Here is a 15,565-nt window from a genome sequence, read left to right as displayed (position 1 = left end):
GGCTTAGCAAGGCCACAAGATACATTGCCAGTCCCTTCATTAATTCATCCTCCGTCTGTAGAACAGTCCTAGAACCCCTAAAAACATTAGCAAAACCCTCTCCCAGGATTTCTGTAAAAATATGACAAGAAAATCCTTCTTCAGGGCTTCTGAACCAACAGAAAGGTTCCCAGACCCCTGCAACAACAGCACTGTCCTTCACCAGTGGACAGTATTCACTCTCTGTCTGCAGGACAGTCTCAGGGCTTCTTAGCGAACAGCCAGGTTCCAGGACTTCTTCAACAGGACTGTCTTTCACCAGTGGACAAATATGGCAAAACAACATCAAAACAGACAGACAAAGTACCAGCAAAACAGCCATGTCTCCTCAGTCCTTGGCAGCTCCGGGGGGCAGGTCTCAAAAGTTCAGGGCGATTCAAAGTGGCAAAACAGCAATTCTCTCAGTTTCTCTCTCAGCCTCCACGAGGTGCTGCTTCTAAAAAGTTCTTCCGCCTCTCTCTTGTCTCTCCAAATCTACATCACCAGCTCCTCCCAGTTCAGGACTTTCTTTTCACATCAACAAGTCCATCCCACAGGTGGGATTAACAAGCTCTGGATTTTAACACAATCAATTTGAAAAACCAAGCCAATACAGGGGAATCTTTAAATGCCATTACTATCACACCCCAAAATGGAAACTAAGGGAGTCCCCACCTCTTGGAGAATAGCTAAGCAAATTGTAGTATCTGGATGCAATGGGATGTTATTGTCCCATAAGAAATGAAGAAATGAAGAGTGGCAGAGGAAACTGGGAAGACCTCTGTGAACAGATGCAGACGGAAGTGAGCAGGACCAGAAGAACTATTTATGTAGAAAGGACAAGAACATTATAGAGAAAAATAACTCTGAAAGAATTTAGAGCTCTGGTCATTGCAATGGAAACTCATCAGTCCAGAAGACTAAAGATCAATGAGCTTACCCATGTCCTTCCAGAGAGGTGATGCATGCAAAATACAAAAGGAGAAATTTATTTTTGGACTTGGGCAAGCAGGGAATTTGTTTTGCTGGATTGCAGGATTTGTGATGAGAGTTTCTTTCATTGTTAGTTGTTAAATTGGTGGGGAAGGCTGTGAGGGGGTGGTGGTGAGATATCAGATGTTTTTATAAATAAACAAATGTTTTTTAAGAGAATAATGAATTGTACTCGACACCCCTGAGAATGTCGATTCCTTCATCACCTTTCCTTCTAAGAGGGGAACCAGCTTCTCCTTTTCTGTTGTACTTTTCATTGGTCACCATTCCCTGGATACTATTCCGCTAAGAGTTGTAAAGTCACTCAATGTAAGACTTTTCTAGTTTCCAACCACAAGTATCTTTCCAATCACTTTCCTGGTCTGGGCCTGTTTGCTTATTTGTCAGTGGGGGGAAGGGGGTTAGACTCAGTGACCTCTAAGGTCCCTTCCCAATCTTTCTTCTGTCCTCTATCATCTAAATTTTATGAATGCCTTTTGTCTTTAAACCACTGTAATTTCCAAACATACTCTCTTTCCCCTCCACCAAAGAGTTTTCTATATTAACAATGGAAAATAATTGAATGGGAAGAAAATGAATGAATGAGACAAAAGTATTTATTAATCAGTTACTGTGTGCCAAGGACTGTGCTAAGTGTTGGGAACACACACAGAAAAAGTGAGACAGCCCCTGCTTCCAAAGGGCTTTCACTCTAATTGTGGAGGGACACACAAAAGAAAGTTTGGCTCTGGGCAGATGGAAAGGCCTGAAGGTTTTCCTCGCGGAGGCAGAAGGCAAGTCAGAGGGGTCTGGAGGCTACATGCCTAAGTCAGATGGTAGGTCTGGGGGCCCTCAGGGCATATATACCAGGTAGGTGATACCTTAAGGAGCACTCATCAGAGGAATGAATGGCATAGGGGACTTCATCTCATCCAAGCTGTGAGAGCCATCTAATAGCCCAGAGAGGTTCCAGGCAACAGAGATAAAGGGGAAAGGCAAGAGAACGGGGCCCTCCCATGCTGTTGGGTCTTCCTGCTGCCAGGCAATCTCTGATGGCTGTTGAGACAACCCGGGACTGGGTGAGGTGCCCAGGAGGCAAAGGGGATAGCAAGGCAAGTCCAGTGGTTTTTAAATCAAAGATAATGGTTTGATAAAAAGATTTCCCCCAGTTAAAATGATCTCTTCTTACCCATGGTGCCCTGATTTTATTCACACAAAAGCTTTTATTGGTGAAAGGACCTCCTGTTAAAGAAACTCTCTCTTCCAGCATAATACAACTATTTAAAGGTCTTAAAACTGCCCAGAGCACAGAGCCACAGTGACTGGTCTATGGTCCCATCACTAGTATGTGTCAGGAGTGGGACTTGGACCCTTGTCTTCCTGAGACTGGGGACAGCCCTCCTTCCTATGGCTATGCCATACAGCCTCTCAGAATGGTCTGTTTTGTGATCTTTGTTTTTCTGATCCCTTCTAGTCTTTTCTGCTAAGAAGTCTCCCACTCACAAAGTAACTCCTTCCATGCTCCTGATTCTTTCCATCCTATTCAGGCTGTAGATCAGGCAGAATTGTAGTGGTCCATTGTCTGAGGTGAGGGTCACAACAACAGCTGCCATGTATATGGCCCTCTAAGCCTCAGAAAGAGCTTCACAGATATTAATTCACGTGGTCCTCATGACCATGCTGGGAAACAGGCTTTATCATGAGCCCAGTTTGCCCATGAAGAAGCTGAGACTTGCCCAGAGATACCCAGCCAATGTATGGGTGATAATGTTGGTCTGAGGTGGGACTCCAGGCCCAGGACGGCACTACCTCTAACCACGGCACCACCGAAGTCGTCTAAAACATGAGAGGCCAAGCTGCTTTCCCCTATCCCAACAGATTTTGTCCAGTAGAGAGCCCTCCCTTAAGTAGTTTACTTTCCTGGCTATTCCAAACACTGAAGGGGATTGCCTTTGTTTCTCCTGTGGTCTGTCCCACTGCTGCAGGGCTTGGCTTTTTAACCCACATCCAATTGTCTCCATGTTTATTGCTTCACAATAGAGTTTGACATCTGAAAGAGCTATTACCCTTTCATTTCTACATATGTTCATCAGCTCCATTCTGTTCAATTTAATTCAATTATACAAACATTTCTTTAGTCCTAACTGGGACAGGCATTGTGCTAAGTGCCCTGGGTAGAAAGAGAAACCCCAGCCATTGGCCTAAAATGGCTTATAATGGAAAGCGAAGCAACACTGTCCATGGACAATTAAATACACAATGCAGACGAAACATTCCAGGGGATGGGGGAAGGGTGAGGAAGACTCATGTAGCTGGGGCGTTGGGATGAGCTTCCTGTGGGAAGGGAAGCTGAGCAGAGCTTAGAGGTAAGGACTGCTTGAGACAGAGGTGAGGAGGGAATGTTCTCCTGGCACAGGGACACTGAGACCTAGGATCAAATGCATAGACTAGGCCCCCAGCTGAAATGACAGCTGGGTAGGACCAAAGAAAATGTGACATGGTGGTGATGAAGGATGGAGGCTGATGGGGGAGGGCTCTTATGGGCAAAGAAAAGGGCAGTTATTTTATCCTAGAGACAAGAGGGCCCCAGGAGAGCTTCCTGAGCAGGAGAGTCAAATGGCCAAGCCTGTGCTGAAGGATCATTAATCTGGGAGTGATGGAGGAAGAGAGATCAGTTCCACGCTAAAGGCAATCAGTTCCAGAGGACCTGGAACAGGGTGGTTGGTATCGGAGGAGGGGCCTGTCAGCTTCTTTCTTTGGGGTAGGGTGTAAGGGAGCCCAGCCCACCACCATTGGGAAAGGAGAAGAGGACAGATGGTCTCAGTGAAATTACTTTCAACTCTATGACTGGAGGATTTTCTATAATACGAAAGTATCTGAGTCTGGGGATTGATTCCATCTTCTGTGAGGCTTGATGGCCTGAAGGGAGATGACCCAGGTTCTGGGTGGACCTCCCCTTATCACCCTCTGTGTGATGACTTCCCCAGGCTTCTTCTCTGTCAAATAAGGGGGGTAGAATAGATGACTTCTGAGACCCCTTCTGACTCTCAATCTGTCAGATTGAAGAGAAGTCATGTGAGTCATTTAGCAGCTCATGAATTCTACCAGTCATTGTGCTGAAAGGAAAAGGGAGCATGGTCATCCTTAGGCCGAGCCCAGTGCAAACAGAGCCTTATTATTGTGCCATGGAAGGAAAGCCAATAGATAGCATTAGTCCTGAAATATATCACTCATAAGTGGAGGAAAAATGCATCTTCAATCCAGATAAGTGTTGCCAGCCTGCAACACTGGGTCACCATATTTGAATACGTGGATGTTGAAAAGGAAAACTCACAGAAAAGGTTTTTATGCTTTCAGGAGGGAAAAAAAGGGGGAGGAGCATCATGGGGAGTGAGCCCTGGTCGTGAGGCACCAGTCACCCTTGGCAATTTGAGCAAGAAAACCCAGTACATCCTGATTGTTTTCTCTTTCATGAGAGAGGCAAGGACTTCCCCTGAACCAAGCTGGGTTTGTTTACCAGGTGAGATCCCAGGGTGGGGCTCAGTTCAACACAATTGAGAATCGATGCCAATACAAGGACATTGCTCAATTCTGACATCACTAGGATCGTTGGGGGCAGGAGCTTTCCTCCTGTCAGTCTGGCCTTCTGACGGAGAAGGGGATATTATATTCGATGGTCACAGTATTCCTGTCAATACCAACCAATCGTCCATCAGGAGTTTGTTAAGCACTTGCCGCGTGCCAGCCGCGTGCCAGGTGTGTGGCTGGGGGTCGTCCTTCACTGGTGGTTAGTGGACTGCAGGTTGTCCTTATTTCTGCACGCAGAAGCGCTTAATGAGAGCTCACCCTTATGTAGCTTGGGTTTATAGGTTTTCAGACTGCTTCACCTTCACTGTCTTCTTTGAGTCTCAGAGCAGCCCTTGGAGGGCTGCTGCATGAGCACTATTTCCCCCAATTTCCAGGTGGAGAGTTCAGAAAGGCTAAATGATTGGCGTGCTTATGGTCGCCAGCAAGTTGTTGCCAAAGGCAGGTCTCTTACGCTGGTCTTCCAGACTCTAAGACTAGGACTGTCTGAGACGTCACACTCCCTGCTCTTTGACCAGGAACAATGGGCTTTTGGGCTGTTCTATTAAAATACAAGTTTCTGAGGGCAGGAAATTGTTTGCTTTTTTCCCTTTGTGTCCACAGAATCTAACACACTGTGTGCTTGGTGCATAGTAGGCACTCTAATATACGCTTGTTGTTTGACTCAGAATAGGAATACTACCTTCTATAATAAGCCTTTCCTAGGCCACTTAGCTGCTACTGCTTCATCCCCCTCAAAAAAATTCCTTTTATTTATTTTGAAAATCCTTTCCCTCTATGTGTGTGTATGTGTCCTCTCCCCCAATAGAATAAAAGTTCCTTAAGGGCAAGAACCATTTCATGTAGGTCATTGTTTCCCAGCACCTCTCACAGCACCTGACTGGTACCTCATAGATGCATAATAAATGCTGGTTGATTAACAGGCACATGATAAACACCAGCTGATTGACTAATGTTTGGTCATTCTCCCCAGGCTGGCCTACTATGCTACTAAAAATGACTTTCATGTCCTCTCTTGATCCTACACATACCAGAGAATCAGAACACCCAGTCCTCTTCTGCTCTCTCACTGTTAGCAATGTTATTGTCCCTTAATAATAAATATTTATGAAATGAGGACATGAATGAATGAATGAATGGAGGGGGAAGAACACACATTCATTAGCGCCATTATGTGCCTGGCATTGCGCTAAGCCTAAGTCCTTTAGGAACACCATCTCATTTTATCCTTCCAATGACGTTGGGAGGTAGGTGGGACTAGTTCCCCTTTTTTACAGACGAGGGAACTGAGGCAGACTGAGGTTAAGTGACTTCCTTAGGGTGACACAGTAAGAGTCTGCAGAGGGTGAATCTGAACTGTCCATCTGCACTGTTCTATCCATTGTGTCACCACTAATGATGCTAAAAGCTATTCCCAGAATCTCAAGGCTGGAAGGAATGCCCCATCCAGTCCAGTCCAGTCCACACCTATATAAGAATCCCCTTCACTATATAACCAACAAATATTCATCCAGTCTCTTTTTGAAGACCTGTGTGGTGGGAGAAGCTATTTTCCCAGGGGCAGCCCATTGCACTTTGGGACAACTGATAGGACGAGCTTTGAGTTTGCTGACACCAGGTCCCGATTCCTCTGTCACTTCGGCCCATCCCTGCTCTTTGGTCTTGAGGCCAGAGCCAAAGCAATCCAAGCCTCCTCCATAGACAGCCAACAATCCTGGCCATCTACATAGAGCTCTTGAAGGTTTACCACATGCTTTCCTCGCAATAGCCCAATGAGGGCAAATAAAAGAAAAGATGACTTCATTAAAAGACTGTCCTTTCTTCCAGCCACAACATTCTCCTCTATGAAGATGGCCATGCTGTTGTAGCAGACTTTGGAGGTAAGATTTTCCTACCCAGTCACCCAAACATCAGGCTCCTTCTGGCTTTCTCCTTACTTTCTGATGCCATTTGACAAATGAAAAAGTAGCTGTCTCTGCAACAGCTGTCTTTGTCTCACATTGCACAAATGATACAGAAACTCGATTTTGATTTTATAGCTTTTGCTTCTTTGATATTATCAGTCAGACGGGAGGGAGGAGTGGAAATGTAAATGTGACTGCCAGCTCCCTGTGGCTTAGCATTGTTAAAAACAATTCCCTGGTGTGGGTGGTGAGGTATTGCTTTGACATGAATTTGCTTCCTTTCCCCCCCACTCAGAATCAAGATTCCTGCAGTCGCTGGATGAGGACAACATGACAAAACAACCCGGGGTTTGTAATCTGCTGCTGTTTCTAGTCCCTGTAATTAGCACCCAATTAAAATGTGTAAGCCCAGCCTAGAAGAAGAGGCGCCAGGAGAGGAGAGCACCATTTTTTTAAAAAGATGTCATTTTCTCAGGAGAAATAGAATGTTCTGTGCTTTCTTTTAGCTTCCAACAATCTATTGAGATGGGGTAGGGTGGGAGTGAAAGGAGCTCCGTATATGGGAAAGGTGCTGGATTTGGAGCCATATCTGGCCTATGAGCCCTTCAGGCCCCTGGGCCTTTCTGTATTCTCATTTGTAAAACAGCAGTTGAGCTAGATGCACTTTCAGGGTCAGCAGAGAGCTCAGTTGAAGATCTTGGCCTTTAAAGATTTCAAGGTTTCGTTTTGTAATTACAGTAGCTCAGAATGACCAAACATTTTAGCTCCATTTTCTCATTTAAACTTGATAATGTACCTGGAGGCAAATACTTTTATTAGTGCTATCTTACAAATGAGTAAACAGGCTTGGAAAGGTCATATACCTTGACCATGACCATAGCTGGTTCTGAAAAAGGATTTTAATCTGAAATAGGGTTTTAATCCATCCAGAAAGGTCAAACATTTAATAAGTGCCTACTGTGTGCTCCACCCTAGAGTGATAAACCCAAATGTGAAATAACCTCTGGCCCCAAGGAGTCTGCATCCCAGGGGATTCTTCCTGAATCCAAGCTCAGCCCTCTGTCCACTTTGCCACTCTTACTTTTGCTTAGAAAAAATTTTAAAAATATAATTCAAGTGATATTGTGGGTGAGATATAGATGCATTTGTTCCTGGGCCTCTTGAAGGAATGCAGACATCATGAATAGACAATCTACTTTCCCTGTTAGTTGTCTCAACTTTAATAGGTCATTCAACCCTCCATTTTCAATGTCTCAGCATTGCTACATTCTTCAGGACTTACTGAGGTCATTGCTTAGCACCAGGATGCCCAGAGCTGTGTTCCTAGAGGCAGAAGGTGGTCACAGCCTCACTAAGGCAAGAGCATGGTCTTCAGGGAGCTTTTAGTCTAGGAGGGGTGATACAGCATTTATTCAGATGGATGTTATTATAGGTCCCCAGGAGAGAGTAAGCTCCGTGGGGGACGGCTTCCTTTTCCTCTGTCTCCTCCTGATCTGAGCACTGCCCGGCCCTTGATACAGGCTTTACGAAGGTCCAGTCTGCCTTTACACTTGGCTGTTCTGGACACCTGGAGAGCTCTCTCTCCTCACCACCACCCCTCAGAAGCACAACTGGCAGCTTCCATGGGAGCCTCTAATCTTCCTCATCTCGCCTCACATCCAGGCCAATGCCTTCTCTTTTTGCCTCCTCTCCATCTACGCCACATGCATCTAGCTGCCAGGTACCTATTTACATAGTGGCTGTCTCCCCCATCAGATGGGGTAGGGACAAGGGTTTTGCCTTTTTTGTACCCCGACAAGGTACAGACACAAAGTAGGTACTAGTGAATGTGTGCTGATGTAATAAGAAGAGAGAGTCAGTCAGTGAACAAGGCTAGCTTCTTAGATCTGGAGTTGGAAGGAAACTTGAAGGTTACTAAATATAACCTCCTCATTGGGCAGATGAGGAAGCTGAGACCCAGACAGGCTAAGCCACTTGCCAAACAGTCAGAGAGCTGGCAAGCATCTGAGTCAGCGTTTGAACTCAAGTCTCCCCTGATGCTCATGTGCCATGGACAGAAGTTCCATGCCAGTCTGCTTGTCCTCTGGCTGCTCTCCAGCTTGCTAAGACTCCTTCAGAGCCTTGACACCCCACAAGGAGGAAGGCAGAGGTTCTCACCTCATTCCTGGAAGCCTAGCTCCCTCGAGGCAGCCCAGCTGCAGTGGCCACCATATCGAATGCCTGACTCAGGCTGAGCTTGCAGTTATGTAAGCCCCCGACCAGCCTGTGCTGCTGAAGCCAGTATTTGGAACCTAGGTCCCTGTTAAATTCTATCCAGTGAGGCTCATGTCCTGCTATAGCTTGTCGTCCATGCATTAGCTGGGTGACCTCTGAAGAGATGGTGAACATTCTGCCTTTGCCTTTATTCCTGCCTGCCTGTGATAGAGATGTAAGCCAGCACAGGGGTAGGCAAAAGTAGATCCCTGGGCACACCATTGGACACCTCTCCCAAAATGCACAGAAATGGAATTATAATACCAAATGTCATAATGATATAATTAGAAGACCAAACAAAGGATTGTGCCAGTGGGAAATGATGAGTCCTGTCTTAGCTTAGCTGCTTACCCTCTTAACACACACGCTATGCTGAAGACAGGGTTCGAGCAGTGTTCTGCCTTGTGGAAGTCCATTCACCTTTCTATGGTCTCCTCAGTAAGATAAAAATAAGATATGTCTGTGCCTCCCTCTGAGATGGGATGTGTCAATCACGATCTGATATGCCAGTGGAGCACCTCTCTCTCTTTTTAAAATAAGAACTCACATTTTCATAGCACTTAAGAGGCAGCTTGGCACGATGGATCGGAAACCCACCCTGAAGTCAGAAAAGGCGAGATTCAGGTCCTGCATTTGACGAGTCACATCGACAATCATTTATGAAGCACCTGCTATGTGCTGGGCATTGAGTTAAGCATTGGAGATATGAAGAAGGATAGGGAAGAGGGAAAAACCAAACAATCCATGCATCCATGCTCTCTAAATTGATCAAAGCATAGTGGAGAAGAGAATATACAGACCGCTAAGTACAAACAAGATCTGGGCAGAATAAACTGGAGGTGAGTTCCCAGAGAACACACTGCAATGAAGGGGGATGAGGAAGGACTTCTGGCAAAAGGCTATATTAAACTGGAGAAGCTGAGAGGCAGGAGAGGAGAAGGAGAGAAGACAGTGAATTAGGGAGGGGCCAAAAAGGCAGCAGAGGCATCATCAGGAATCAAGACCACATGCAGAATTTGGGGAAGAGGGAGGGAGATATTGAACAGCAGACTGATTTCTCATCTACTACATGCCAGGCACTCTGCCAGAGGCTGGAGAGAGAAAGCTGAGGCCCAAAAGGAGTTTCGGCATGGGCACATCTGCACACACTCCACAATTATGGATGTATAGTGTCCATATGCACCTAGAGCGTACATAGATAGAATGTGTGCGTTATACATGTGGTGAGGAGAGGGGAGATAGAGAGACAGAGAAAGGACAGAGATAGAGATGGGACAGAGGAAGATGAGAAGAGAGATAAAGATATGAGATAGATATGAGAGAAAGAGGAGATGAGAGAAAGGAGGAGAAGAAGGAGAAGGAGAAAGAGGAGAAGGAAGGGGAAGGAGGAGGAGAAGCATGGAGGGAAGAGGAGAGGGGAGAAAAGGAGAATGGGGGGAGGAGGGAGGAGGGGAAAGAGAGACGGATGAAACAGAGAGAGAGAGAGGACAGAGAGATGAGAAATAGAGACCGAAGAAAAAAGATAAAGAGATGAGAGACAGAAAAATACAAATAAGAGAGATACAGAAATGAAAGAAAAATAGAGATGAGAGACAGAAGCAGATGAGACAGATGTGACAGGATGTCAGAAAGAGACAGAGATCACAGGCAGAGATCAGAGAGAGACAGAGATGAGAGTACATAAAGAGGGGGTGAGAGAGGGGATGGATTCTAAGAGGTAGGCAGACATGAGGAGAAGTGTCCTAGGACGGAGATTTTCTTGGGTAATAGCACCAGATAAGAAACAGCCGACAAACATTTATTAGCCTTTACTATATGGAGTGCTGAGTTCTTGAACAAATCTCCAGTCCTGGAACTATTCTCTCCCAAGGAAGTAGAAAGAAAACGCATCCCATAAAACAAGGACTTTGGGGAGAATGACAGAAAGGACTCGAGTTCACCCCCTTCATTTTTCCCATTGAGACTGCTAGGGGGCGTCCCAGGGCAGAGAGCGCCGGGCCTGGAGTCCCAAAGACCTGAGTGCAAATGCAGCCTCAGAGGCTCCCAGGCTGAGGGATTCGGGGCAAGCCCCTTAATCTCTGCCCGCCTCCTTTTCCGCGGCTGTAAAGGGGATCATATCCGCACCTGCCCCCCCACAGGGATTTGGTGGGTACGGGGAGGTGCTGTCTATCACAGCCCTCAGCAGAGGGCCTAGCACATATAGGCAGGCCTTATGGAAATGATCCTTCCTTCCTCCCGTGTATGACCCGAAAGTTTGGACAGGGCTTGCACAGGTTTTACTGCATTTCATGTCAGTCTAAGGGGTTTGGCTAGACGGCCCCTGAAACTCCTTCCCACGCTAGACCTGTGACTATGGAGGCGAGCTCCGTGACTCGGAATCCATCAGGTCATTTCTCTGGGACTGTTTTCTCTTTTATAAAACGAAGAGTTATACAGTCCCAAGGTCCAGCTCCAAACCTAAGATCTTCTATGGCCAAAGTTAGGCAAGACCCTCAGGGTTCCCTCCCTCTTCTCGGGTCACTTTTAAATGTAGACCCCCAAGCCCGGAGAAGTTAGATTAGCTCCCACAGGGAGCAGTGTCCCTCCCGGGAGTCATGCGGGTGTCCGGTGATTCAATGACTTGGTGCTAGGGAGCTTGTCAGGCTCCATGGCGGGGAAGAAGGCGCACACAGAGAGGCTACCCCCCAGTCCCAGCCGCGCCCCCCCCCCCGCCCCGGGCCAGACCCGACGTTAGGATCGCCCTTGTTCCACATGTGGCGAGAGGCTGAGTGGGGAGCCTTGAGGTGCCCGCGTGTCTTTGCCCTGCAGAATCTCCGCTGGATGGCCCCTGAAATCTTCACTCAGTGCACGCGCTACACCATCAAAGCGGACGTGTTCAGCTACGCCCTGTGTCTGTGGGAGCTGCTCACCGGCGAAATCCCGTTTGCTCATCTCAAGCCAGGTAAGGCGCTGCGGTCCAAGGCGCGTTGGCTGCCCTCGAGTCCACTGTTGGCAGGCTGTTGAGAAACAGCCCCTGTCCCTTGCGCCACTCGAAAGTTTAGTCTTGGGGGACGGGAAGATGGAGAGGAAGCAAACAAGCCTGGTCCTCTCCCTGGGCTGCTTGCTGAAGGAAGTCTCCAGGTGAGCTTCGAGCTCCGAGGCTTCATTATGAATCATGTCTCCAGATGATAGGACCCAAGCTAGTGCAGTGGGAAGAAAATTGGGTTTGGGGTCACAGAATGTGGGTTCAGATCTCGGCTTGGCCACATACTAGACGCTTGACCTGGCAAGTTGGTGGATTTCCGTGTCCTTCCTGAAATGAGATGAAACTAGCTGCCCCCTCCAGCTCCAAGACTCCAAGGTCTTATGTTTTTATTGGGATTTATTTTGGAGTCATGAGGGACTCCCTCTCCATTCCCCAGTCCAAAATTTGTAGTTGACCCAAGTAAATACAAGCAGCGAGTGTGTTGTGAGAGTGAGGATTATGGGTCTGGACAGCGTTGGTCACATTCGTTATTGGCAGCAAGACTAGTGATGTGTGTGGTTGTTGGTGGTTTGTATTGGACTGGAGTTGGGGGAGGCCTCAAAGGCAAAAAATGCTTTTCAAGGTCTGTTACAGTAATGTAGCTGCTTCCGACTTCAGACCCAGGACTGTCATGGAAAGCAGAGAGTGGAGTTGTTCTGATTAACCTCGGAGGGGAGCCGTTGGGTCACAGAGAAAGATCTGGGGGCATCTACACCAACCTTGTTCATTGTAATTTTCCAAGGTCATAGGGCCAATCAATGGCAAAGCCAGTGTCTGAGCCCACATCTTCTGACTTCGATACCCTTTCTGAAGGGGGTAGTTAGGCTGCAGAATGAATAGAGTACCAGGTTTGGGGTTGAATTCACATCCTGCACAATCCATTTTTAGCTGTGTACCCCTAAGTAAATCACTTCAACCTTCTGGGTCTTGTTTCCTCATTAATACCTTAAGAGCCCACATCTCATTCACAGGAGAGTTGTGGGAATTTAGGAGACCACATGGTAAAAGCCACTGGTCAGTCCTGGAGTTCTATGTGAATATCAGCTGTCAATACTGCTGGTGCAACACTCACCATCTTAGCCTCTAAATGGGATGTGGACCTCAGCAATGAATTTTTTTCCTTGTCCCCTGCCATGCTGCCTCAACCATCCCTCATGATACCAGCCTGTGCCTGTTTCCCAACACACCTCAACCCTCAGCCCATTCAAGCCCAGAAAAGGCACTTAGGGACTCTGCTCGCTGGCCTGTGTTCTGTGGATCAGCTGGGAAATGTTCATCATAAAATAATGGCTATTATTTACATAGATGTTTGCAAAATGCTTTAAACATGCCAATTTATTTTATTCTAATGACAACCAAGAGGGGGAGGGAGGTATTGTTAGTATTCCTATTATAGAGATGAGGGAACCCAAGTACAGATTAAGTCACTTGCCCAAGTCACACACCCCACAGGTGTTTGGAGCTGGACTTGGGCTCGGTACTCAGGTCCTCCTGACTCCCAGTCCTATACTCTGACCACTGCACCTCCTACTTGCCCCTTTCTAAAGGCCCACCTTATATTTGAAGGATGCCTTAGAATTTTAAACACAGAAAATCACACAGATTCTTTTGGGCTACATTTCCATGAGTCTCCTGGAAATCTGTGGGGGCCGGCTTCTGTGTGTTTCATCCAGTGAGTCTGCACAGTCTTGCATGAACATCAGCAAATATTCCAATTCCAGATGTTTGCCTTGACATCATCATGTTGTTGGCCTTGAAAGCCACTGCTTTGGTTACACTCCAGGGTGACTTTGGTCAGGAGGCAGAAGGCTCTTTGTCTCAGGGAAGGAGTTTGCGATTCCTTTGACATTCCTGTGGATGGAAACCTCCTGGATAGGGGCTGCTTTGACTTCTTTGTATCCTCAGCTTCTAGCCCAGTGCTGGACAGGTAATCAGGATTGAATCATTATTTGTTGATGGACTGGGCATAGGTTGAAAGCTAGAAGAGGCCTTAGGTCTTCTGGTCCAAGTCTTCCATTTAATAAGAAACTGCATCTCCAAATGGTGCTGAGACGGGCCCAACATCATATGCAGAGTTGGCACTAGAGTCGGGATTTAACCTAGGTCTTTCCAAGTCCAAGTCAAAAACTTGATCCCCTTTTCGGGGCTTCTTCTATCTCTCAGGTTCAGTTTTTGTTGTCATTGAAATTATACCTGAGATTTTGTTGATTATAAGGAACTCCTGTTAAGTACTTTCCCTCCCCCCAGTCTGACCCTCACCAGGGCAGATCCCCAAACATCCTTACAATCCTAGAGAGGTGCCTGGGACAGTGACAGATGAAGTGACTTGCCCGTCATCCTAATATCAAGTGAAGTATTCCATCTACTGCATTGGGCTGCCTTCATGTCAATACTATAATTTATATAAATCGTATAAAATATCAGCAATTACTGGTAAAAAGCATGGTAGCATCTCAATAATCAAGAGAAAGAAACTCCTCCAAATTCATTTCGAGCCATAGATAATTTCAGTGGTCTCCTAAACAACTCCTTGCCTGTTACCTGTCTAAACTTTTTTTTCCTGTGAAATGGGTACATAAAACCTCTTTACACAATTCCCCAGAGTCCCATAGTGGAAAGAACATTGTAGTCAAATGACCAGAATTTGAAACTTGGTTCTACTTCATTTTTGCTGTGACTTTGAATGAGTTGCTTCAGTTTTCAAATGTGTTAAGTGAGGGGCTTGCACCACATTAGATGATAATCACCATTCCTGTCTGACTCTAAACGCTAGCTAGCACCTTCTCATCCCCTAGGCTTCTGGACTTGGAATGTGGCAACATCAGAGAGCCTTGACAAAATTGACCCAAACTTCACCTACTGCTTAATACATGCCAGGATGTAACAGTTCTGCTCAGGTCTGGGAAAGGGGCGGCAAGTAAGGTGTTGACCACTCATAGTGTAGAAACCTAGAAGAAAGGGGGCCTTCCTCATCCTGGTGGTGTTTCCATGAAGATCCCACATAAAGGAAGCAAAAAGCGCAGGCCGTGGCCCACTTCCATCCCTCCCTCTGGAAAAGCGGGCAGTGAGAGAGGAGAGGGGTGTAAAACAATCACTAAGCCATTCTTCCATCAGCCGCTACATGGTCCTCTCAGATGCTGTCCATTCTGCTCTGGGAGAGTGTTAATTTCCAGAAACCTCTGGCTAGCAAAGGAGAATGCGCTAGGCACCTCTGACTGTGGAAAAGAATGTGCTTGTATTAATTATGTTATTTTTCCCTTTAAAAAAAATCACTGTATACATAAACACAATTAGAGCAACGGTCTGGCAAGTTTATCTTAGTCAGAACTGACAAACACATGCAAAACGGCTCACTTTCCCCAGCGTTCCAACTTTCAAAACGTATGCCTAGATCTAATTTTATGTAGAAGCCAGAACAGATCTAATGATGGTCTATTTGGGGAACTCAGAATCCAAGACCAATTTATCTGGAAGTAGGGCGTGACTAATTAAGTTCATCGTTGAGAGCTGCATTGTCATGTTCTTGACAATGATCAAATTTGATTTTGCAAGTTGGGGAGATGAGAGAGGAGACAGTCTGCAGCTAAATGATTTGCAACAACTCAGGATGCTTCCCTTTGTTTTTGTACACAAAGTGAATCACTCCAGCTGCAAAGAACAAAGGTTTCAGACCAATACAGAACAAAATACTCCCAAGCTGTTTTTCCCACCGTATTCAGTCATTTTGTTGTTGTTGTTTTTTGGTATGTCCAACTTTTCATGACCCCATTTGGGGTTTGCTGGTCAGAAATACTGTAATGTTTTGCCATTTTCTTCTCCAGTTCATTTT

The 15,565-nt window shown here is 46.3% G+C and overlaps 1 protein-coding gene across 1 annotated transcript in view; it reads left to right on the top strand.

The window, feature by feature from the left end:
* The window catches only part of LOC138164769 (serine/threonine-protein kinase TNNI3K-like), a 370,349-nt gene that overhangs the window by 256,374 nt on the left and 98,410 nt on the right, over positions 1 to 15,565 (top strand). The window contains exons 18-20 of the mRNA XM_069092731.1: positions 6,403 to 6,455; positions 6,775 to 6,827; positions 11,541 to 11,673. Coding sequence (XP_068948832.1) covers positions 6,403 to 6,455; positions 6,775 to 6,827; positions 11,541 to 11,673 — 239 coding nt within the window. The remainder of the gene's footprint in view (positions 1 to 6,402; positions 6,456 to 6,774; positions 6,828 to 11,540; positions 11,674 to 15,565) is intronic.

This window comes from Petaurus breviceps, unplaced genomic scaffold (assembly GCF_028583685.1).
Source record: "Petaurus breviceps papuanus isolate PSGF00001 unplaced genomic scaffold, PetGlider_PUasm1.0 207, whole genome shotgun sequence".
Classification (NCBI taxonomy): domain Eukaryota; kingdom Metazoa; phylum Chordata; class Mammalia; order Diprotodontia; family Petauridae; genus Petaurus; species Petaurus breviceps.
Note: the sequence above shows the minus strand (reverse complement) of the source record. Positions and strands in the feature narration are given on the sequence as shown.